This window comes from Notolabrus celidotus, chromosome 22 (genome assembly GCF_009762535.1).
Source record: "Notolabrus celidotus isolate fNotCel1 chromosome 22, fNotCel1.pri, whole genome shotgun sequence".
Classification (NCBI taxonomy): Eukaryota; Metazoa; Chordata; class Actinopteri; order Labriformes; family Labridae; genus Notolabrus; species Notolabrus celidotus.
Genome location: NC_048293.1, coordinates 11621181 through 11645299, shown reverse-complemented (window position 1 = coordinate 11645299; position 24119 = coordinate 11621181). Strand labels below are relative to the sequence as shown.

The following is a 24119-nucleotide window of genomic DNA, read 5'->3' as shown; positions in this document are numbered from 1 at the left end:
GCTCAGACTGTTGGAACAAAGCTAACTGCATTTCAGTGACTGATCCCCATTTTCCTTCGAGACAAATTCCCAGTGACACTCCATTGTTGTGTTGTCCTGTGCCGTCACAAGGTAATTAAAATGTCAACCCGGCTTACCGCAGAGCTGAGTTGTGACTATATTGATTTGTTTTCCCAAGGAGGCCGTAATGAAGTAGTGGAAGTGTTTAAGAAAACAATGCAGATTCAAGTAACAGCCTTGGTATTCAGATAAATGCCAAGAATTAAACTCCCAGGTGGTTTGTTGTTACATATTGCACACAGGGTCGTGTTCTTTCTGACATTTAAGAAGTGTTTTCTTCTCAGCGTGGATACAATATCGCCAGAACGTCTCTCCTCATGCTTTGGAGGGGACTGGGAATTGTCAAACCCTGAATAGACAGACGAGCCGATTCCCCCTGGGCAAAGGCGTAAAGAGTGTGTGAACATCCCCCTCCACCGACTTCACTTTATCCTTTGTGTATGACAAAGAATATATGTGCAATAATAAGCAGGTATTCTGGTGAATGTGTGAGCATGTGAGGATGTTCTCGTGGGGCGTTGGTGTGAGGACAGGAGGTGGGGTTTTGTAGCTCCTAGGTCAGGTCACTTGTGGTTTACAAAGCGGTCACTGTCAGTGTTGTCTGAATTCAAAGTTGAATATTTGGAGAAGGACTTAAGAGCAGCATGGACCAGATCTGGATTGTGGTTTTGAGTTTAGGAGTTGTGTTGAACGCTGTTCCTGGTTCCTCTCAGGATTCAGCCAAGTAAGTGACAAATTCAATTGTATTTTCTGTCTCACGATGCAACGTGATTCACCGATCAATCCTAAACAATTTTTCCTCTCTCTACCAGAACACTCTTTCTAGTCTCAGGTCCAGAGGTGTTGCATGCTGGGACACCGACTCCTCTGGCTGTTACGGTCTTTGGTGACTTCTCTGGCAGGGTTGTGGCTGAAGTGACACACGGGGACATGAAAGTAACCCAAACGGAGAACTTTCAAGGAGGTGACACTGATACTACAGCAGAGGTTGATTTGCATTGTCTCTTTTTAAATTTCAAGAAAGCTAAATCATGATTCTCTCTTCAAGGTTTGACCAGGATCCTCACAGTCCCTCCTGTGAGTATGGATTTCTATCTTCCTATTTTATATACTTTTAAAATGTATATAAACACTGAAAACACTGAATGACCTCTTTAACCCGGTATCTCTGTGTCCCCTAAGATTTCTGGATCCATCACCCACAACTCCTTCCTAAACTTGACAGTGAGGGGCTACACAGGGGACACTCTCATTTTCATCAACACCTCCACCCTCACCTTCAGCTTAAGGAACGTCTCCACCTTTATTCAAACCGACAGACAACACTACCAACCAGGCGATACAGTCAGAGTCAGAGTTGTTTGTGTCCAGCTGGATAATCGTCCGTACAAAGGGAGAGTGGATGTCGTAGTACAGGTGGGCCATGGTTCTCTGTGTAGATTTCTTTGTGGTGTGTTGTACGGGGTGAAATGTTTGACTGATGTTCATTTGACACATGTAGGATCCCAGTGGGAATTCAGTTGCAGAGTGGGAGTCTGAAGAGGATCTCGGGATTGTGTTGCAGGAATTTAGTTTGTCCCAGATGCCCCCTCTTGGAGAGTGGGAAGTCATGGCTACAGTGAATGTAAGAAAAAAAAAAACCAGAAACTTCTTAACCTTCGTATTGCACCTTTTGAATTGATTCTGGAGAGCAACTTACAATCTTACCTTCCATCCTCTTCCCTACAGGGTGTTACTGATAAGAGGGTATTCTATGTGGAGGATTATGGTAATACATCTATCATTTTGTTTCAATATTATCTGTTTAGGAGCTCTGCTCCCTACATTTTTCAGAGTCAATCTTTCACTCATTTCCCTCACAATTTGAAGTCTTACTCGCAGGTAGGTGGGCCAAGAGGGGGTTCTCTGGTAGCAGTATACAGTATGTCATCAAAGCATGCTACATAAGTCACAGTGAATATTTAAAACATGATTACAAATGAAACAGCAATGAGCATAGATGCATCACCCTCTCGCTTGTAGTGAATTTTCACGAATACCACATTGGCTAACCCCAAATTCAGTAGAATTAGAGCGTTAGCAGAAAAAAGTCCAGGTAAAGTACTGGTGAGAATTTCAGCTTTTTTTTCACACATGCACATAATCCCAAAATTCCATGAAGTTCTAAGGATTTTTGTGCCTGTGTGAATACTGACTTTGGTGATACTTTGGACAAAGCTCTAGTTTCATGTTTAGCACAATTATTATTTCAAAAGATTGCCTGATAGATTTAAACAATATTTGGTGCAGATTTTCAAGTTCCCTAGAGGATCAATTCTCAATACTTAGTGATCAGCTAAATTGTTTTATGGAGCCACCATCAAGTCAAAATTTCAAGTACTTTTGGGTGACAAGATTCCTACAAAATAAGGACACTATCAGTCTAAGCACTAATTTTATTGACGCTAATGTTGGAATGCTAGCAAGAGTTGTGATATTTTACACCATAGAGCTTATGTTAGCATAAAGCTAACAACTTACTTTAGCTTGAAGTTAAACACTCACTATAGGTTAAAGCTAAACACTTTCTTTAACTGAAAGCGAAACATTTTCATAAGCTTAAAGCTAATTGCTAGCAGGGCACTGTTTTTAGGCACAGTATCGCAGAGCTCTTAAAATTGCTGTAGACTCTTACTTTTAAGATAACTAAATTACTGACCTCTCCATTGTTTTACTGATGGCTGTTACAGAGCGTCCCTTTGAAGTGTTGCTAAAGGCACCGTCACAAGTCCTCGTAAGAGAAAATGTCTCAGGATCAGTGAGAGCACTGTAAGTTAGTTTACTCTTTTAAATAATAAGTATCACAGTCACACACTTCTGTTCTAAATATTGAGTTGAACTCTGTTCTGTTTTTTTCCTTATAGTTATCCAAGTGGACAGCCTGTCCAGGGAACCCTAACTGTCTCACTAACTCTGGTGTCTGATATGATCGATACAGATTTGCCCTCCATGAAAACACAAAGTAAACAGGTGATGTTTTAGTGTCACTTATTTTGATAATGAACATTTTTACTCCTTGTTTTAGCCAGCATACACTTTTAAACATAATACAGATCTTAATACTGCTTGATTTTGAACGTTGTTTTCCAGATCTACGGGTCAACACAATTTTCCTTCGACAAAGAACTGTTGCAAACACTTTTTACTGTAATCAGAAGTGGAACACATGTAAGTGTTGTTGCTTGTGTTACAGACAACTCAACAGGTGAGTTTTCTTTTAAAACAGGTGATTTAAGTACAACATGCGTCTCAATTTCATCCTGAAAAACAAGCTGTTGCATCTTCCCCAAAGGCTTTAAAGTGAACACAACAGTAGAAATCCACCTTATCAAGGACATGTTCCAGCTTTCATTCCAGGATTATCCAGTTACACTAAAGCCATCATTGCCCTTCAATGCAATAGTGAGTACATTTCTTTATTCTGTTGCTTTTGCATCTATTTTGAACAGTTATTTTCATTAGTTAACGCAACCTAACTTCTGTCCCACAGCTTAAGATCTCTAGATATGACAGGAAACCACTCAGCTCAGAGGATCTGATGTATTCGGCTGTGATCGATGTCACTCAGACAACATCAGGTTTTAATGCTGAATCTACAACCATAACAGTCCCAGTGTCTGAGAATGGGGACGTCAACATTAAGATTCAGTTACTGGATCAGGTAGAGGTACTTTTTCTTCAGGTCAGTATTTTGTTTTATATTACCTGTAAGTTTGTTTTTTCCTTGTAAGATGAGTAGTTTCGGTACAGAAGTATCACACAGGTGTCTACTGAAAGGAAAATGTCCTTAGATACTGAAATCTAAAAAAATTTGAGGAGCATCCAACGATTTTACAGCAGATTTGACCATGCAAGATCTACTTTCTTTGACCCTTAACAAAAAGAAAACATATAAATTAACTGACAATGATTTATGTTGACATGGAGTTTGATCCTCAGTTCTTTGTTTTCTCAATCTTGTGTTTTTTTCAGGCAAGATTCCAATCCAGTGAGGAGAGTCTGAGCATTCACAAAAGCTACTCCTCTCCCAGTAGCTCATATATCCAAATCACCCAAATACACACCTTACAAGCAAAGGTGACTCATGTGGAATCCTAAAATGTTTTTCACTGATGCACATTACACAATTTCTTATTCAGTAAAAACGCTATAATTTTGTTATTTATGCAATTTAACATTATGCTCCAAACACTTTTGAACTTTCAGATTGAAGTGCCTCTTCAAATAAACGTGGAGAGCACCTTTCTACCAGCTAAGCTTCACTATGTGGTATGTTTGACTAAATATGTAAAATAATGTTATGTACATTTGACATAACTAACAGTTGCCTTTTTTATTGCATGTTTACAATAATTGTATAGAAATGTTTCTATGGTGTTTGCTGGATTGGTGGCAGAAAAGCTATTTTCTGTCCCATCATTGTCACAATTATGTTTCATAGATGTACACAAGTGTGGGAGACATATGTGGCAACACCAGTATCCTTATCCTGCATGATTTGTATGCGTTTCCTTTGCGCAATTAATCAATCAAAAGATTTTAAATTGTGATAAACATAACAACAGTTATCTCAGCAAACATAACTAAAAGTGTGGTGGCTGGAAAGTGCAATGCAAATTTACAAAGGATGAAACACTTTTACAAAGTTGTACATAAATTTACATTTTGGAAAACATTTTATAAAAACAGAATTACATTAGCAAAACACTTTTACCAAGGCTAAAACAAATTAACATTTAAGAAAACAAGTTAACAAAGTCAGAAACACTTTTAAAAGTTGTGAGACAATTTTACAAGTGATGGAACTCTTTTTACCAGTCCCTAAACAAATTTACAAACAACAGGTTCTGACGGAAAAGGAATGTGCCAATGTTTTTCAAAATAAAGGACATCTGCAATATGAAAATTTGCAACTGCCAGGGGATTAATATATTTTTGACATTAACAACCCTGTCTCAATTAAATATTTTGATTCAGCCTGATAAGAGAACAACACAATGTGTTCCTGCCAATCGCAGCTACTTCTGATTTGGAATTTCAAAATAAAAACCATTTGAAATGCATTTATTTATGAACATAAATTACAGACGATGAATGGCTTAAAAAGTGCAACAGAACGCACCTGTGGTTGCAGCTGGCATACATATTCACTGTCTTCTCAAGTGACAGTTTTGAAGTTGGATTGCCTTGGGAGTTGTAACCAGGGAGTTTATGATTATGCTGCGCAGTGAAGAGACAGATGTGTCAATCTTTTGTCTGTTTTTATTGTGAAAAGAGACCTAAGTCTGAAGCGTAGTTATCATATTTCACTGATAATCCACAAAAGAGGAACACCAAACATCCAACAAACTTTTTTGAAACGTCATCAAATAGTTTCATAATGACTCACTTGCTGCCACTCGTGTAATGTGCTCTGGTTTCACTTTGTCTGATCTGAGTCTGCATCAGTTTGTAACCATCATTTAATGTTTTTAAGAGTTAATCTAATTAAATGAGGCTGTACGCAAATTTGCATTTGAGGTGCGAAAGTCAAATGATTAACTTGCAAGAAGAAGTAAAAAGAGTCCTTTTTACTTTTTCACTTCTAGGTAAGCTCCAAGGGTCAAGTGGTGGACGCTGGAACAAAGAATTCCTCCTCATTTTCCCTGACCCCTACAGTGTCTTGGTCTCCTGAGGCCTTTGTCACCGTCTACTGCATCCTCTCTGACGGCGAGGTCACCAGTGACACAGCACGCATACCCATCAACCAACACGACCATGTAATTCAATTTTTTTGTTATGTAATGTATCCTGTCTTGTTGTTTTAAGTAGTACTGGGTGATAATTCAATAACGATAATTATCAAGATATAATTTTTCTCAATATAAATACAGTATAACAAATGTTCAATAAAATGTGATATATTTAAACCTGTAATTACACCCCCCAACCACTGGAAAGGGAGGGGGCGCTAATGTGAATAACCGTGATGCTTTCACTGCACTGTGGGAAACGATATCACACCGCCCGTAACCCTTACAAACCTTAAAGGGGAGTGCATTACTCAAAACAATACTCTACAAACTGATACGCAGTATACAATTTGATATATATTTGTTGTAAATCTAAATCAAATTATATAAATTATCTCAACCTGAGAAAAATAAGAATCTACAAACTAAAACTTCACAAAAGTCTCATCTTACACAAGAGACCTGCTTCCGGTTAGCACTGTCAAAACTTTCACTCAGGAGCAAAAATCTGCCTCTAACTTTAAATAAAATAATGATTTGATATTTATTGTGATAATTATCAATATCGACTGAAATGATTTTTTTTCACGAGGTAACATCTTTTTCAATATCGCCCCGGTTCTAGTTCTAAGATTTGCATGATTCCTCTGGACATGCCTGTGATTGTTTCATGTGTTTGCTCTCTGCAGGTTTCTCTAAACTGGAGCAGTTCCAAAGCCCAGCCTGGTGAGCAGGTATCTCTTACTGTGACGGTTCCTGAACCCAGGTCCCAAGTTGGAATAATGGTGATGGGGACGCGTGACGACGCTTTGCCGCCTGACTTCAGTTTACAGGAGGAGCAAGTATGACAACCCCTTTGAGTTAGAAAAGCCAAAGGTTTAAAACCTCTAAAACTCAAACTTCTGTGACATTTTTGGATTCTGTCAGGAGAATCAGCCACCCCAGTCTCCCTAATCTTGCACATGTATTTTCCAAGTTAGATACCACATGGACACTCAGTGTGAGACCACTAAACCAGTTAGTCTGGATGTAACATATCTGTCTGCTTTGTTCCGAGATGACTCCACTGTTTCTAAGAGCTGGTAACTCTAGTGTGACGGGTGCAGGACCTGAGGGTTATTAATGGGTTCAAGATGGAGGGAACAAAGCTCCACTACAGTGGGCTTTCTCACATGACCTTTCCTCATCTCCAAAGCAGCGGCAGAGTGTATTGTTTCAGATAGTATGGCACATTATAGAAAGTAATATTTCCTCAGGCGAACTAAGAGTTGAGACAGTGTTACATCTTACATCACCAACCTGGACCTGACCTATATCTCATTCACTGTCACAATACACAACAGGCAAACAACAGACACAATAAAACTGAAAAACAAGAAGACCATACATTCCATTTGAGCTAATGAAACTATTGGAATTCAATAGAGCAATCTCTTAAGGCACTCTCATCATATCCATTCAGTCGATGAAACATTTAGAGCGTAATTGAAGGAGGAGCGACTCAAACTGTGTGTAACGTGAAAAAACACAGAAATTAAAGAATAATCAAGGGGGTCCTTATTAATAATGTGGTAATAGACTGTAGAATAAATGGACGTAGTATCCTGACGTCACCCATCTGTTTCTGAAGCACTGTTTTGAGGCCAATCATGGGAGCCATATTGGAAATGCTAAACTCTACCTAACTTCTGTCAAGCTAGTGTGAGGTAAAGAGGCGGGCTTTGAGCCTCCTAGCCAACAGCTACAGTGTTCCCGCCTGTCAATCAAGTCAGCTGTGCCTCTCATAATGGGAACTCGTAATCTTAATATCTTCGAAAACTGCTGGGTTATGAAAAAATCACCCCCCTACAGTGTGTGCTGATTGAGAAACGAGCTTTCCAGACAACCCTCGTTTTTTTGTACCAAGCTGTAAATGTGGTTATTTCTGCTGTAAAGATCGGCTTTTTTGAATTTGTGTGTATGTGGTTTCTGGTACTTCCGGAGTGAGCCTCAAGCAGACACAAGAGAAACTGCAGTTTTTACACTACCACATTGGCTTCACTTCACACGGCCTGAAGCTGCCACTTGAGCGCCACACACCAAGCGAGTTAATCAGTCGCCTCAAAAATATATATATTACCTCTGCATTTGGCAGCATTTTTGATTCTAACGAAATGTTAGGATACCAACTAATCTTAACGCGACTGTGTGCAAGATTTGCATCAAGATGGTGACAGCAAGAGATGGAAACACTTAAAATCTGAGGGCCTGTCTCAAGATTAATCATGCGCTAATTGTTCTGAAGGATGCTATGTATGTCCGGTCAAGAACAAAAAAAAGAACCATTGATTTGCAAACTGTGTGTATTGCTTACAAATCCATGCCACACGAATGAGCGCATGTGATAGCGTCACTTTCTTAACAAAGAATTCAATCTGCAACGTTGTTCACTCACTTCCCCCATAAACTGAGTTACATTAGGACAAATGTCCAAATGAAGTCTTTGTTTTCATTCCCTCTACTTCTATGCATAATTGCACGATCTGTTGCTCTCTCTCATTTGTCTGATCTCTCTCATCCCCTCACTTTCTCTCTTTCAATCATTATTTTGCAGTCATTAAAATAATAATCAAATGTGGTTTTAGACACCATTGTATGTGAAGTAAGTAACGCAATCAGAGGACGTTTTTTTCTGGTTTATGTTTCAATATTATCCTGACAGCATGATGATACACCCATTAGCTCAGCATCTCTGAAGCCTAGGATTTTTAATTAGTCAAGGTAAAAGCATGTACCCCTGGAAAATGTGAGGGAGGTTAAAAGGTATCAAAATGTGCTAACTCTAGTCAGATCATTCCTTCTCTTCATGCCTCTGTACATGACAGTGATATAATGTATTATTGTTTATTAGTAAAAAAAAAAGCTATCTGTCGATGTTTTTTAAGTGCTGCTTTAACTGATTGTTTTGTATGTATCTTCTCTGTGTCTCTCACACAGCAGGAATGTGATATTTGGATGATGACCAACGGCAGACTTGATAAGAAAAATCCACCCCATGGACATAAAAACGGTATGAATATAAAAAAACAACTATAACTCAAGTCCTTTTGGGTGCTTTTAAACCTGTAATGTTTGACCTGAAACAGGGGGCATTACCCTTTTTTGGCTTAGTTGTTCAGACATAGGTGAACTCAGCACTTGGTGTGGGATGAAACAATAACACAGTGGGCGTTCATTTGCAGTGCGAACACAGTAAACCAGGCAACAGGAAAATTAGCTTCTTGACTCATCACAGTCCAGCAGTAGGTAAAGTATTAAGCATAAAAATGCTGATAAGCTAACTTCAGATGCAAATTAACAGGTAGTCTCATTCAACTTCATTAGACTTAAGTAATACAGTTAAATAATGATACAACAATTAAAATAATAATAATCATGATTTCAACATAAACTCTACATTTAGTGAAGTTTAAATAAAAGATGAAATAAAAGCATTAATTAGCTTCTCTAAAACAATGTATAATAAAACTTAGTGCACGCTACTCCTGATCTTCTTATCAAAGCAGGGAGAGTATTGAAACATGTAAGTCCCATGTTTGTGGCTAATAACGCTCTATTTGATGATAAGTTACCCACATTATGTAAAATGTATTGCTGCCCAAAGATGATCATTTTAATCTTGCTTTTATTTAGCGGACCAAAGTTTTAACATCCAACATGTCTCTAGCCTTGAGACAGTCTTTAAAGGGAATTAAGGCAGCTGGTCTGGTTACAGTCATACTCAGCGTTTTGAGTCCCTCCTGTGGTCATTTAGCATAATGGGTTGGATCTGCAATTCTAAAACTGATGGATTTGTGCAGTTGAAGCTTCATTTAGTCACCTCTCTGTCTTGTTTTGGTATCAGATGGACAAACCCTGATGATAGAGAAGTACTGGAGCCACTGGAGGGAAACTAGTGAATCTTTGCTGTGGTTAGACACTAATTTAAGGTGAGTGCTTAAAAGGTACAAGTAAAGGACATGACTCAATTGAGTACTGGGTGATATGCTTCTGTTCTTTCTTTCAGTGATAAAACATGGACGAGTGGGGAGATAACAGTCCCAGATGGAGTTACTTCTTTGACGGCTGTTGCACTGGTGATGTCAGATAGTCTGGGTTTGGGTTTCACTCCTGTGCCACAAAAGGTAACTAGAAATTGCAGTGTGAACCTGTGTCACATAAATTTTGACTTTGTAATTCTTGAAAATTGTGTTTGTTTATTTTTTTTAAATAAGGGTTCTCACTTCATTTCTTCTACCAAGACAGTTTGCTTATTATCCTGCTATTCACTTAAGAAAGCAGTTCTATGACACAAAATAGTGCTTGAAAAATCCTTTAGTTCCTTTAAAAATCCTTTTTCTGAATGGATATTTGACAATTTGGGGTTTTAGATACGCAATGTGATATGTTTCCCCATTTTAACTTGCTTGCCTGTCTGACTCCCTTCATTTTGTTGGTTTGCTTTATTGTACAGCACCTCAATCTTTAACTTTAGCTACTGTGTAAGAAAGTGACATTCACAAGCTAGTTGTTAGGAATTGCTGCAGTTCCCTTAAGCTGTGCTTGTTTCAGCCTGTGATGCAATGGATTCCATGCGCTCCTGAAACATTGCTATAATAATCCTCAAAGACAGTGTCTGTGATTCAGTTAACACATCAGCCTATGTCGCTTCTGTGGCTCAATCTCAGCTCTTTTCAGCGAACTTACTCCTCTGAGCTGCAGAGATATCTCTGAGGATCTCACTGTGATAAGAATAGTTCGGTCTTTATTGCTTCTAGATGGGCCTGTTTTTAGATTTCTTTCACAGACGCTGTTTAGATTTGGTGTTTTTGAAACTTTGTGTGACCTTGTGTCACGATGGATTCTGATTGTGAGAGTCATTCATCAGAGGTGAAATCTTAATAGTGTGGGTGCTCACATGCTCTCATACTCTGCTCACTAACCTTGAAAGGGCTCTGGAGCTACCGTTTTATTATCATTCATTAAAAATGTACACAGCAATCAAGCAATACTATGAGCACCAGCTGCAATAGTAGCAGTAGTCAAGACTTACACTGCAGGACTGTTTTGAATTTTGAAATTAATTCTTAATTTAAACTGAAAAAAGTTAGAATGTTGATCGCCAATAAACATTTTTACACCATACAAATAAAATATAGATCAATAAAGAAAATATAAGGAGTGAGGGTATGTTTTTATCTTCATTCTATGAAGCACTTTGAATAAAGAATGGTAAAAGCATCACAACCAGCTGTTTAAGGGTACAAATTTAGACAAGTTGGCAAAAACAACTGAAAATATTATCATTACTAGGGATGGGCATTTCAAGCTAAAACACTATTTGATGATCACAGGCATCTATTCTAATTAGTCGTTATTGATTTGAGTCTTTAAGTGTGTTTTTGTAGGGACCAACCCTCTGACAGCGAGTTTAAAAGGTTAAGTAGAGACAACAGCAACTAACAACACACTTCAGTGTATACAGTAAAAGTAAACACTCCCTTTCAGCGTTTGTGTGACGCAGCATTTTGGCGTGTATGTTAATATTTTACGTCCATGCTCAATCTCTGCAGTTTTCTCCGTTTCTGAATCTCACAACATTACACACCATAGACTGCTTCACACATATTTCCAGAGACTGTCACTAATGTTTTCTTCTTCTTTTGCTATTCAATGAAGTTACCATTCATCCTCTGTAACTTAATGCAGTTAGCTAACAGCTTTAAGACGCTCAATGGCCACCGTCTGGCGGGAATACCAATGGTCACCGGTGAAAACAATGACAAATTGTACTTTTAAAATGAGATAATATTCACATTAACTGTTTGATTTTTAAAAAGTAAACACATTTTCAAGCATTGTACATTCATGTCCCATCCCTAACCGTTACTGTTGTTTTATTATTGTTGTTGTTCTCTCATTCACAGTTGTCAGTGTCCAAAGATTTTTCCCTGTCCCTGGATGTCCCATCGTACCTCATCAGAGGAGAGGAGATTGTTCTGGAGGTTAAGATCATCAACCATTTAGAGCATGAAATTGAGGTATGAAGGAGAACATTTGTGCCAATTATTCTACTCAAATAGGAACAGTAAATTATTTGACTTACTGCAAAAGAGCTACCTTATTTTTAGAAACAACTCAGCAACACACAACTGTTGATTTATAAGTAAAGCCCATGATCTGTCTCTGCCATTTATGACATTCAGGAAATGTTACACAACCCTGTTTTGACACGTTTCTCTCCACAGGTTATTCTGCTTCTAGCCCAGAGTGAGGCCTTCCAGTTTGTTCTGGCAAACAGAGGAGATGCCTCTGTGGTAAATGCCCAAAAGCTCACCCTAGGGAGTCACGCGTCGGCTGTAGCTCTGTTCCTATTAGGCCTGTGGTTCTTGGTGAGATGGAAATATCTGTGGACGCTGTATCTGCAGATGCATCTGACAGCCTTGTTTGGAGAGTGCTTGTGAAGGTGTGTTATGATGGAAATGTTTGAATATATTGAGTGCAGTCTAACTGAATCAGTTTAAAGGTAGTGGAATTGAAGCATAGAAGCAATGCATGTTTCAACGAACTTAAACAAGGATGTAATGTGAAATACAGCATGGCATATGTTTGATCCTATGATAACAGCATATGACTTCCATGTTCCCAAAGGCTGAAGGAGTTGAACAGTCCTATTCAAAGAGTCTTTTCCTGGAGCTGGCACCAGTGAATCAGAACTACTCAAGATCCGTCTCCTTCCCCTTTCCACCAGATGTGGTTCCGGGCAGCCAGAGGGCCCATGTGGCATTGGTTGGTACGTCTAACATTTGCACTCTTTGCTGTGCTATTGGCAGATTCATCAGAGTCCTCTGCATGTTTACTTTTTGTCAACCAGGCATGTGTAATGACGCTCACATTTTCCTTAGTGCTCAGATAATGAGCCTGGGTATATGCACATCAAACTCAGCGTTGTCCTGAAAACATTTACCTAGAGGATGATTTAAAATGGAAACAATGGACATCAAACAGGAATGTTTATGGCAGGCAGATTCTGAACAGCTGTCAGGCTGTTGGGCTTGGCTCCATTCAGGTTGAGGGATGTTGGGCATTCGTCATGGTAGAGGGGCGAGTCTCAGTATTTTCCTCAGCTGGATCCAAATTTGTGGTTTTCCTGCTTTTTGTGATAGTGACCTTTTAAAACATTAAACAAATGTGTCGGATTGAGTTTGTTTTTTTCTCGTGCTGTTTTATAGTTTGTTCTCAATTATTCCACACGTGATGCAAATCTCTGATGTCACTTTTTATGTGGCAATTCCAGCGAAAGGTTGTCACATTTAAACTGCTATGGCAGAGTGTAATTTCAGGGTTTTACTCCACGGACTAGAGCTGGGCGATATTGAAAAAGATGTTATCATGATGGAATATCTCATATCAGTTGATATTGATAATCATCACGATAAAATTAAATCATTATTTCATGTATATTTAAAGGCAGATTTTTATCCTAGGTGAAAGTTGTTGTCTTGTATCTGGATTTCGTTTTCTGATAAGCTTCTTAAATTCCTCATTTTTGACAGTATTAACAGGAAGCAGGTCTTTTGTGTAAGATGAGATTTTTGTGAAGTTTAAGTTGGTGTATTCTTATTTTTCCCAAACAATTTTCAATAATTGATTTCAATTTACAACAAAAACTGTATATATCAAATTGTGTACTGTGTATCAGTTTATAGAGTATAATTTTGAGTAATGCACTCCCCTATAAAGAGACTAAGGGCTACGGACAGAGTGATATTGTTTCCCACAGTGCAGTGAATGCATCACGGTTATTCGCGATGATTGTGGTGGACATTGGACATGTTTGAAATGCACAGCATAAGTTGTCTCAGTGCTCTTCCTTTACCCACATCCTTAAGGTATATTTAATTAAGTGTACTAAGTTAATCGTAACGCAGAGTCAGCACAATGTTAGACCAACGTCCCTGCTTTGAGCTGGTAGGTTTAGTGTTTTTTCAGTGTCGCTGTCGCTTGTTTCAGCTGTGTTTACATTCCGCTCCAAACCTCTTTAAGCCCCGCTACCTCTTACCCTGCAACATAATTGGCTGTTCAATGTTGTCTTCTTTTCTGTCTAATGCTAGTTGGCAACTAGAGTTTAAGGCACATTAGCACCCCCTCCTATTCTAGTGATTGGGGGGTTTAATTACAGGTTTACATGTAGAATTTTTATCGAACATTTGTTATATAGAAAAATGATATCACGATAATTATCCTTATTGAATTATCGCCCAGCCCTACCCCAGACTCTACACTTTGTGAAGCTACTTTTCTAATTACTGTTACGTACAAATGTTGCCTGTTTCAGAGTCATTAATAGCAGCAACCTAGTAGAGTAAGTACAGCTAAATTTGATTTGACTCTACATACACTCTGTCCTTCTCTTGGTCTGTCTGGCCGTAAACATAAACGACGATTGCTTTTTACAGGGGAAATCTTGGGCTTGTCCTTCAATAACTTGGGTTCACTGGTTCAGCTGCCTCTTGGCTATGGGGAGCAGAACATGATCCGCTTTGCTCCAAGTATTTATGTCCTCGGGTACCTGGACAAATCCGCCCGGGATGACAAGGAGATCAGGAGCAGAGCTTTAGGCTACATGATGGAGGGTAAGAAGCCTTGAAAAGATCACTGATATATAGTATACAGTATATATAGTAGATTTAAAGTTTTTTGATTAGGATGTCTTTTAAATCATCTCTCTCCTGCTCTAAGGATATCAAAGACAACTGTCCTTCCAAAACAATGATGGTTCATTCAGTGGTTTTGGACCTAGCAGTGATTCTGGAAGCACATGGTAAGTATCCTATGTACCAGCTAGGGATGGGCAATGATTATCGAATATTCTCCACATACTCCACATGTATTTCCAGAGACTGTGCATGGCTGTAAAATGTAAACATACACACCACACTGCTGCGTCACAGAAACACCACTGTAGAGATCAAGACAGACACTGCCAGTGCCCGCTACTAGCAGCACCTCGAAGCCAATGATTATTGAATAGTATTTTGGCTTGAAATGCCCATCCCTAATATCAGCACACTACTCCACTCAATGCTCCTATTTGATAAGAGAAACGTATTGTGTTGTGTTCACATCAGTACATTACCTATGAAGTCAATGTAAAGACGCAATTGGACACAATTCCTTGTCAGATGACACGGATGGCGTAAATGGAGCAAGTTGTGCGTACAAATGAAGCGCTTCTCCAACGGGTTCAATGCACTCCTTGCTTCATTTGTTTATTCATGACAGTTGAAAATCTGATCATCAGTGAATATTTCCGTGATACTTGATGGCGAATCATCACGGAGATCCTACAGTGACATATAACCTGAGGCACTGAGGTTGATTCATCTGGAAACGGAGGAAACATTAATAGTGTCCGTGTGTAGCTAACTCAAACTCTACGACACCACCTTTTGTTTGGTTGGTTTTTTTTTATCACAACAAGAATAAACGCTTGGACAAAAATAAATGAGTCTATCCCTTGATTCCAGGTATCGGTTGTAAAAGCCAGTTTGCACTGCCCAATTTTATCACCGCCCTCTTGTCTTTGGGTACTTGCGTACATATGAATAGATCAAGTTATTCTAACAAAGTAAACGAGTAAACACATGTGAATCTGGCGTTCAAATATGCACGGAAAAGCAAGTAAATAATTGTATTCGCATCAGGTGTGAACACGATATTAATGTTACTCCACCTCTAATGCTCTCTCCTCTCCCTGGTCCCAGGTTAACAGCCTTCGTGCTTAAGTGCTTCCTGCAGGCTCAGGCCTACATGCAGGTAGACCAGAGTGTCCTGACCAGGGCCAGGACCTGGCTTCTGAAGCATCAGGGAACCAAGGGAGAGTTCAGGGAGGTGGGCAGGTTGATCCACACAGAGATGCAGGGAGGTCTGGACAGCAGTTCAGTGGCACTCACAGCCTATGTGCTCATAGCACTGTTGGAGGACGAGAACTATGCGGTGAGAATTTGGAAATGTTTGTTCTTCACTATTGAAAGTTACAGTGTCATCTCCCAGTACTGATACCAATACTGGTTTAAGTCTATTGACCATCATTATTTATTCTATGTGAAGGAAATGTATCCAAAGAATGTGTCCCTGGCCCAGAAGTACCTGGAGGACAGCGTGTCCAGTGGAGTGATCAGTAACTACAGCTTATGTTTGGTGACCTACGCTTTAACTTTAGCCAACAGTCCTGTGGCGGGTGCTGCCCTCTCTGAGCTCAGCAGGAGAGCTGACTACAGAGGTAAGTTACTACTGAATTTTGCTGTTTAATGTTTGGGGATGGCAAAGTAAAACATCTTCCTATACTTGAGCTGTACCAGAGTAGTGGACAATACATCTTTAGTAACTGCCCCCTAGAGCTGGGCGATATTGAAAAAGATGTTATCGCGATACGATTTTTCATATCAGCCGATATTGATAATTTTCAGGATAAATATCAAATAATTATTTCATTTACATTTAAAGGCAGATTTTTGCTCCCGAGTAAAAATTGAAGACGATTTGTTAAGCTTGTATCTGGGATTTTGGTCTCTGATAAACTTCTTGAATCCTGTCGCAGGGGTCGCCAGTTTGATTCCCCCACTCTCTTCTCCCCACAAGGCAAAAAAGCCAAAAATATAACTTAAATTTTTTTTTTAAAACTTCTTGAATCCCTCATTTATGATGGTGCTAACAGGAAGCACGTCTTTTTGTGTAAGATGAGATTTTTGTGAAGTTTTTGTTTGTAGATATTTTTCTCAGGTTGAGGTAATTTGCATAATTTGATTTAAATTTACAACAAAGACATCTCAATTTGTGTACTGTGTATCAGTTTATAGAGTATTATTTTGAGTAGTGCACTCTCCTTTAAGATCTCTAAGTGTTACAGGCAGAGTGATATTGTTTCCCACAGCAGTGAATTCATCACGGTTATCTGGTGTTCAGATGTACTGCGGTATCAAATTTTTATCAAACATTTGTTATATTTGAGAAAAATTATATCACAATAATTATCATTATCGAATCATCGCCCCCACTGCCTCTCTGTTTCAATTTAGATAGAAAGTATATGTGATTTTAGATATCTTCTAGAACCAATGTTTGAAGAATAACAAGTAAAGACTGTTGTGTGACACCATCACCTATCAAATGGTAAACATTTCCTAATGGCAGTTGGATTATATTTCAAACCATCTGTTGCACTAATATTCCTTTGCTGCCAACTAAGCAGGGCCAGGTCACGGTAACAGAAAGTTAGTCCAGGCATTACTCTTTCCCATCAACATTTTCTTCCAGGGAATCCTAAAGTATCCAAAGACCATAGAGATATATTACCCTTCTATTATGAACAAGGGTTTCCTGTCATCGAGCATGCCCAGAAAAGTTTCAAAGTTTCAACACCCGATATTGGATCTTGTTGGCATTCCATTTTGTAAGAATTAAACACTCCTGTGCTATTTTGTGAAGAATTTTCTTTTAAGTGTGCACCCTGATAAACCTGTTGTGTGTAACTTTTACAAGCTTGATTGTTTGTTGTTTTCTTCCCCAGATGGAGTCATGATGTGGCAATCTTCAGTTAGCTGCGAGTCAGATGACTGGCAGCCATGCTCAGCACAGATCGAGATGGTCTCCTATGTCCTGCTGGCTCTTTTTAGACGTGGCAGCTTAGTTGAGGGCATAGGTCTCATGAAGTGGTTGAGCAAGCAGAGAAACTATCTTGGAGGCTACGGGACAACACAGGTAACAACACACCTGTTAGGTACATTAAGCATACAATAAGACAAGATATATTTTCAGTATGTTAATCACTGGATGAAAAGCCTTTATCACACTTTCATCTGACTGCAGTTACGGGATTGCATAAGTTTGTCATCGATCCGGAAGCCGGCATTTTCACCTGTTACCTTTCTCTCCCTCAGGACACAGTGGTTGCCCTCCAGGCTCTTGCGTACTATGCTGCCTTCAGTGGTGCCCACTCCATCGATCTCAGACTGAATATATCCACCTCTGCATCGCCGTCTGGGTCATTATTTGGCATCAATTCCTCCAACTATCGGACATATCAGAGCCAGGAGGTAATAAATAGGATGAATCTCTTATGTGACTGTACTTTTGTCATCCTGGACTAACTTCATGTTGCTGTTCTTATTTTGTTCTTCTAAGATTAACGCTGACCATGATATAAACCTGAACATATACATGGAAGGACGAGGATTTGCAGTTTTTCAGGTAAGCTTTTTCTAACTCCATGCAATGGCTGGGCGATAATTCAATAATGATATTTCAGTCAGACAACTCACGTTTACTTAATAAGTTTATTGCAGCATACAGTATTGTGTTTGGCGTGTGGGCTCCGAATTTCATTACTCCTCGTAGATTATTTAAATGCAGACATTAGGAGCAATGAGATAGGACTAACCCCCTCGGAGCCCACAGGTGGAAGCCGGGGAGGAGGTGGGGACAAACTTCACACAGCACTGAGCAGAACAGCAAGAGCACTGCAAGCAGAGGCAGAGACAGGGAGGCTTGCCGTTTAATTTGACCGCCGAATGAGGATGTTGAGATCAGCTGATGGAGAGGTGGTGACGTGTCAGTATGATGAGCGCGGCTCAAGTTGTCTGCCTGAACTAGCTTGCAGGCGGCGCTCCATTTATTGTGATATAATTTTTCTCAAAATAAACATAACAAATGTTTGATAAAAAAAATGTATTTATTTAAACCTAACATTAACATTGAACAGAGGAAGAAAAAGGCATTGAACAGCCAGGTAGGTGGGCTTAAACGTAAACACGGCTGAAACGAGTGACAGTGACACTGAAGAGAACGTTAAACCTACAAATTCAAAGCAGAGTCGTGACTCTAACAATTTGCTGACTCTGTGATAACTATTAACTTAATACACTTCATTAAAGATACTTTCAGGCTGTGGGGAAAGGAAGAGCACGGGACAACCTTTGCTGTGCATTTCCAACCTGTTCAATATCCACCACGACCGTAGTACAACTGTACACTGAATAACTGTGATGCATTCATTGCACTGTGGGAAACAACATCACTCAGCCCGTAACTCTTAGTAATCTTAATGGGGAGAGCACTACTCAAAACAATACTCTATGAACTGATACACAGAATACAGTTTGATATGTATTTGATGTGAATTTAAATTACGTTATGTCAAACTGAAAAAATAATAATCCAGGAACTAAAACTTTACAGAAATCTCATTTTACACAAACCTGCTTCATGTTAACAACATCAAAAATGAGATATTCAAGAAGCTTATCAGAGAACTAAATCCAGATACAAGCTAACAACTTCCACTTGGGACCAAAAATCTGCCTTTAAATATACATGAAGCACTGATTTGATAATTATCGATATAAACTGATATGAAAAATGTTATCTCGATAACATTTTTCAATATCCCTAAGCTCTACTAACTTAATCAAACTACAAGATAACAAACGGTCTGGATTCTTAAGCTTTCAAAAATCTTCCTTTAAACTTAAATGAAATAATGATTTGATATTTATTGTGAATATTATCAATATTGATCTCATTATCGCCCAGCTCTACTCCTTGCTGCACAATCATATCAAAAGGTATGTAAATTATAAACAGCACGCCACTTTTGTATAAATTCTGCAAATCCTGTGAGCAAAATCTCACACTACAACTGTAAACTACCTCTCACTATGCAGGAATGTGTTCATACCTCATAACATTTTCAGCTGAACATAAAGAACGGTTTAAGTGGAGCATGACCGGAGTAAATCAAAAGCAGCAGCTGTGCATGATAAAGTCACTCAACACAATGTGCTGCTTTGAAAATGCTAAACCAAAACAGATAAATGCAAATGTAGCATGATAATGGACTTCCACCAATTAACATCTGGAACAAATACTGTAGCTTGAAGTGTGGTCTGCATTTAGTGTGTGTCATGATTGTATCAGTCAGTCAAAGACTTTGGTGAAAGATTAACCTTTTAAATCTGGTCAGTATTACAACATGCTGTCAGACTCACTATAATACAAAACATGCCTCCATCATTCACTATATTAAAGCTGAAACAAGTTAATAAATAGAGATCCAAACTTTATTTAATTTCTGCTCCATAGTAAGGAGAAAAACAGACATTGTTCTCTTGCAGCCTTGAGGCATTTGCAATGAATCAAACATAACAGACTCATATGTTATGTTATATCTGGCTGTGCTATCAGGCAGCACCGTAAACTTGAACTCTAAACCACTAAATCTAAGTTTATAAAATTTTAAACCTCTATGAATCTTTCCAGCTGAATGTCTTTTACAACGTGGAGAGCAAAGCATTTTCACAGAACCTCCAGAACACCATGGATGAGGAGGCTTTTTTATTAGACGTGGAAGTAAGCGAGGAGAGAGACCGCACTCACATGAAGTTCTCCATATGCACAGGGTAAGTCACACAATACTTACTGACCAACATGACAAGATAATCTCTTTTTTTCACTCTTAATATCCCTGTTTTATGACATTGTTCATACTTTTTAGGGTTTTTTGATAGGCATGATGAATATTCTCTAAAACAACTAACTGAAATAACCTGACCTCTTGCTTTTGTCCCGTCTAGATTAAAGGACAATCAGATGGTATCTCATACAGGCGTGGTTATAATGGATGTGGGCATGCTCAGTGGGTTTAGTCTGTCCCCCGGGGCTGCTGCCCCAGCAGATTTTATCAGAAAGGTGGAGATACTGCCTGACAGAGTCATCCTCTTCCTAAATTCAGTGAGTATTTCTCTATGGAATCATTGAGAGTAAAAATTAATCACACTGTTGCCCACCGTGTTTCAAATAATGATGGTTTATATGATATCTCAAGATTATAACAAGGGTTAATACTTTTAATTAAGTCAGTTTTTAAATCATCCTATGAAAGTATTAGGAAATATCTCAATTAGTCTTTAAACCTCATAATTTGTAATTAGCTTATTACCCATAACTCTCTGAAAACAAAATAGTGCATAAGATGCAAGTGTCTGCTAGGAATCTCTCTAAAGAGTAGTCAATAACATATAAACTTGCACCCTTGTTGCTCACAGAAAGAGGAGAAGTAATCAGAAGTGCAACCAGTAGTGGCTAGCTTAGTTAGCAAGCTAACCTCTCTGACAAACCAAGCTAGCTGTTAGCTACGTACTGCATTTACCCTTCTTTGTCACATCTTTTTGTTAGCTCACTGTTATCAGTTTATGTTCATAAATGTCTTGCACATGAACAAACAAAATAAGCTAACATTTATTGTGTTGATTTATTATTAGTAATATGTTCAGGCTATAGACTGTATAAATACTGGACATACTATCCGTGACGTCACCCATCTGTTTCTGAGCGCTTTTGAAGCCAATCACCATTGGCAGCCATATTGGAAATGCTGAACTCAACCAAAGTGTTACGTAAAGAGTTGGGGTTTGAGCCTCCTAGCCAACAGCTATGTGTCCCTGCCTGTCAGTCAAGTCAGTCATGTCCTTATTTGGGCAAAAACTTGTAATCTTAATATCTTCTGAACTGTTGCGCTATGCCGATAGAGAAATTAGCTACATAGAAACAAGCCATTTTTTGAACCAGGCTGTAAACATGTTTATTAATGCTGCAAAGATGGTCTTTTTTTAATTGGTGTGTAGGCCTATGTGGTTTCTGGTGTTTCTGCAGCCAGTCTCAAGCGGATGCTCAATGATTGCAGTTTATAACACTTCTGCATAGGCTTCATATTTTTAGACACGGAGGAGGTTACCACTTGGTTCAGGTTTGTTAGCTTCAGCCTTTACTGCGAGATAAACTGTGACCGAAATTCTGCCAAGCTAGCATTTAGCTACATACTGCAATTATCCTCCTTTGTAATGTTGGTTTGTCAGCTCACTGTTATCAGTTCTGTTTATTAATATCTTCAGTATAAACAAATGAAATAACATTTATTGTGTTGATTTATAGTAATGTGTTCAGGGTTGTTAGCTTTAGCCTTTGCCATGAGATCCTGTAACCGAAATTCTGCCTCTACTGTATGATTGTTTATAGAAGTATTAAAGTTTCTACAGTATACATACAGTAATACATAGTGTAGAATTAAATGCCCAAGAGCTATTTGATACTATCGGTAATTGTAGCATTATTGAAGAAAAGCTGTGGATGGTGGACCGTTATAAGGGCATGGTGAGGCAGCTATGGTAATTTTAATTGCAGGTTTCACTGATTTCTCTCCTCTCAACACTAACTTTGTAGATTCATACGAAACTGTTTCTTCTCCCTTAGATATTTTTTACACACTGACAGTTTAAGAAAAAGTAAGATATACAGTTTGTGCTTATTTTATTTTCTCTTATCACGAAACACGTTTTCATTCAGTTTTCTGGTCCCGTTTGTAGCTTACCAAGGCGAGGGTGTGCATCACACTCCCAGTCATCAGAGAATACAAAGTGGCCCGGGTACAGGATGCTGTGGTGCAGGTTTACGACCACTCGGAACCAAGTGAGTACACTTTCAGGCAGGACTTTATTTTGCAATAATGTCATTAAAAAGTGGTGTACTTTTTTGAATTTGAGATACACACAATGTTTTTGTGCTGAAAGAAAGGATGAGTGCTGCAGTGAAGAAACCCACCCCACTATGCCCTTTACTGATAAATGTAGTGGCAAACCCCATGGCTCCTGATGTCCCCCAAAGCCTGAGATAGAAAGGACAGATGGGGAGAAGGGCCAGCACATCACTAGGGTTGTCTCAGAGCAACCCCCCTCCATGCCCAGTCCCACTCTCTATCATATCCACTAGCAGAACACCCCAAATTAATAACCCAACCCATACAGTATTGCCATGTTCAATGGACCCAGGCTCCATACATGCAAGCTCCAGGCAGTGACAACACCAATACTACCTACTCTACCACCTGGGCCCTAGCAGCCCCACCACCATAAACACAGCAAGAAGAGTCTGCAGCTAGATATTAAAAGACAGGGGAGGCAGAGCCAAGATGAGATGCCAGTCTATGCTATTACTCAACACAAATGTGAACAATGTTTCATAAACCATGACGCTGAAACTGAATCACAGTATGCTGATTTAGCTGAAAGGCTTTTAAAATCTGCTCTGCATTGTCTTAATAAAACATCTGAACATCATTGTCTTAACAAAACATCTGAACATTCTGGCTGGCATGCTAATAATATGTGATTTATTATCCTCATGTGACAGAGAGAAAAGCAACAAGAACATACAACTCAGATGCTCTGCACAACATGAACTCCTGTTTCTTCTGTGGTGAGGCCTGTGATCTCTGCAGGCCAGGAATCACCATCACAGTGTCATCCCCGCTGTCGTCTCACTCAATACAGAGCGTCACCCACAGTTTGATTTACCTGTTTCTTGGAGTGTGTGCTGTTTTTATTGTAGCCTAAGTTGATTAAAACTTTGTGAAGTAACAGGTAGATCTATGTCATATACTCAGACAGATATAATATCAGCATGCACATTCATTGATATGCACTGGTTGCAATGTGAAATGTTTCTTTAATATAAAATGTTTATTTGGGGATGTCCCGATCCCGATCTCAACTATCGGATCGGAGCCGATCTGGATGTTTTTTAATTAATTGATGATCAGGATTTTGAGCCGATCATCTCATCTGATTATTTACGTCCACTGTCACTGAACACAATTTGCTGCTGAAGACCGAGTGTAATTGAGCGCTCTGAGTTCGCTTAACTATACATAATGAGAAAATAATAAATGGGGCATTGATGTAGAACAAGGCATAATTTACATTTTATTGTAGAACTCACATGTGCACCGCCAGACACATTTAAAAAAAAAGCATATGCTCTATGCACCCTATGGTAACTCTCCATGGACATATGGTTCAAAAAGACAAAAACATAAACCAAACACAGGACAGTCTGTTAAATTAGCATTTGCAACCTTGTGGCTAGCAGCAGATATACCAAAAGGTTGCTCCTAAATTAGCGACAGCTACTGTTCCCTATGCTGGTATTCCACTCAGTAACTGGCATGCAATGGTGTTTTGATCTCCCAATATTTACGTTCTCCGTGTCATTGTGAATCACGCACCGCCTCGTGAGAGTTGCGTTCAGAGCACGATTTAAGTGTGCTGTAATGCATTCAAACCCGTTTTGTGGGTCTCATACAGCAGATCTTGTAAAACAGATTGAGTTTTACAACAATGCTAGCTGGATTAAGTTGAATGGAATAAATCTAACATA

General features: G+C 39.0%; 2 protein-coding genes across 2 annotated transcripts in view; one reads left to right on the top strand and one right to left on the bottom strand.

Annotated features, from left to right (window-relative positions):
* The window catches only part of dlgap2a (discs, large (Drosophila) homolog-associated protein 2a), a 421050-nt gene that overhangs the window by 292275 nt on the left and 104656 nt on the right, over positions 1-24119 (bottom strand).
* On the top strand, positions 705-24110 carry cd109 (CD109 molecule). The gene is given in 32 exon segments (XM_034675430.1): positions 705-784; positions 873-996; positions 1243-1476; positions 1562-1684; positions 1789-1828; positions 2790-2868; positions 2964-3069; positions 3190-3304; positions 3392-3501; positions 3590-3781; positions 4072-4176; positions 4306-4368; positions 5688-5858; positions 6521-6673; positions 8808-8880; positions 9715-9799; positions 9877-9994; positions 11777-11890; positions 12098-12215; positions 12218-12315; positions 12501-12642; positions 14309-14485; positions 14592-14673; positions 15617-15848; positions 15963-16134; positions 17422-17612; positions 17792-17947; positions 18036-18101; positions 20169-20308; positions 20483-20639; positions 22271-22373; positions 23094-24110. Coding segments are annotated over 32 exon segments (4122 nt in total). The 3' UTR covers positions 23297-24110.